This window comes from Mus caroli, chromosome 8 (genome assembly GCF_900094665.2).
Source record: "Mus caroli chromosome 8, CAROLI_EIJ_v1.1, whole genome shotgun sequence".
Lineage (NCBI taxonomy): Eukaryota > Metazoa > Chordata > Mammalia > Rodentia > Muridae > Mus > Mus caroli.
The window spans coordinates 16,547,327-16,549,143 of NC_034577.1; the positions used below are offsets into that span (position 1 = coordinate 16,547,327).

The following is a 1,817-nucleotide window of genomic DNA, read 5'->3' on the forward strand; positions in this document are numbered from 1 at the left end:
TCTTGCTTCTGGTGAGCTGGGTATCAGTGAGCAAGAACTTTGCTACCCTGAGGCTCTATCCTCATCGAATGAGGCAGCTGTGAAGCTAGCCAGCCTACCTAAAAACAGCAACGGCATGTCATTTCTGTATGGGAAAGCTCTGCTGGGCCACGCAGGGCTGCCCACAGAAGAGAAAATCAAGGATGAGACCGTACTGATGGCATGAAGCCTGATACAATGTTTCATTTCATAAGAAGTTTTGATACAATGTTTCATTTCATAAGCAGTTTCACTTGGTTTAATTAACCCTTACCACTGGCGGCTACACCCTGATCTCACTTAGTCTGGACTGTCTGAACTCTTCCCAATCACCTTGGATGCTCACTCTTGTAAGGTCTGCTACAGTGTGGACATTCAAGCAGGAAGTCTGTGGACAAATAGAGGGAGCAGCGAAAGGAAGGACAGTCATGAAACCCTCTGGTTTCCTAAAGCAAGATGAACAAATTCTCCTACAAACCTAGCAGGGAGGGAAGCGTGGAATTGCTGTCTAGTGCCAGCACACCCAGCACAGGTAGAAATAATTTTTTTAAGTGGCAACTGAGCAACTCAATTCTCCACAGCAGGTGTGTGTGTGTGTGTGTGTGTGTGTGTGTGTGTGTGTGTGTGTGTGTGTGTGTAAGTCGGAGGATTGTGGCTTTTGGGAATCAGATCTTGCCTACCATGAGTTCCAGGGATCAAAGGAGTTGTCAGGCTTCCACAGAAAGCACCTTCAAGTGCTGAGCCCCCTTGCCAGCCCTGCCTCATCTCTTTCTTGTCCATTCACTGCTGTTCTGCTCAGACGATCTGCTGCTCATTAACTGTCTTCAGTTAATTAAGCAGCTGACCTTACGGCCCTTGGAAAAAGTCCATGGCTTACAGAGGACTTCTGAATCAGGCTTAACTACTTTCTTCAGTGATTATATCTCACTGCTTTCTAAAAGTGGACACAGAGCTTTCAGGAATTGGCTACCTCAATGATCTTGATGATGTCNCGGGGTCCGACGATTTCAGGATCGAACTTCACATGGGCTTTGCTGGTGGCAAGGGCCACAGAGGCGTAAGTGATGCCATTTGTCCTTGTGAGCTTGGACTCTATGTTGTGGACACAGGAAGCACAGGTCATCCCCGTGATCTGCAAGACAGGAGGACAAAAACCCCAAGACTGAGACGAGCCTTTCCAGTGGACCCCGGGAACTTAAGTGGCAGGCAGCTACTTCCCCATCCACAGATGCCAATCCCAGTGGCTCAGTGGCTGTCCCCCAACTGCAGGGTAGGCAATAACAACCATTTAGACAGTGGCTGCAGACAGAGGTTTGGCTTTTGGCTAAGAATGGGCTTTTGGAAAGCACTTCACGTTGTACTCTCTCACCAATGACACTGCAGCAACTGTCGCATATCAAATGTGTGCAAGTGCACCTTTGCAAAATCTTTGGAACTCTTAACAGTCTACAGTTTCANGTGTCACTGNGATCTGGTCTGCTCCAGTGCCCTGCTGGCTCCAACGGAGATAATGGCAGTGCCACATTGTCAAGAGAACAGGATTTAGGAAATGACTGATACAGTGGGTGGGTTTTAAGTGTGACATCACACGTCACTGCTGGATACAGATGAAGCGCATCAGAGAGCCTAGATTACAAATGAAGTGCACAAGTTCTAGGTTGGAGTATGAATCACATGCCTAGCCTGTGCAAGCAAATAAATACAGTTCACATAAAATGTTCAACTGGGTGCAGTGGTACAGGCCTCTAATCCCAATACTGGGGAGGCAGAAGCAGGCAAATCTTGTGAGTTTGAAGCCC

At 47.7% G+C, this 1,817-nt stretch overlaps 1 protein-coding gene across 1 annotated transcript in view; it reads right to left on the bottom strand.

The window, feature by feature from the left end:
- Atp7b (ATPase copper transporting beta) overlaps nucleotides 1-1,817 on the bottom strand; it is a 70,248-nt gene that overhangs the window by 25,078 nt on the left and 43,353 nt on the right. The window contains exon 6 of the mRNA XM_029480681.1: nucleotides 989-1,150. Coding sequence (XP_029336541.1) covers nucleotides 989-1,150 — 162 coding nt within the window. The remainder of the gene's footprint in view (nucleotides 1-988; nucleotides 1,151-1,817) is intronic.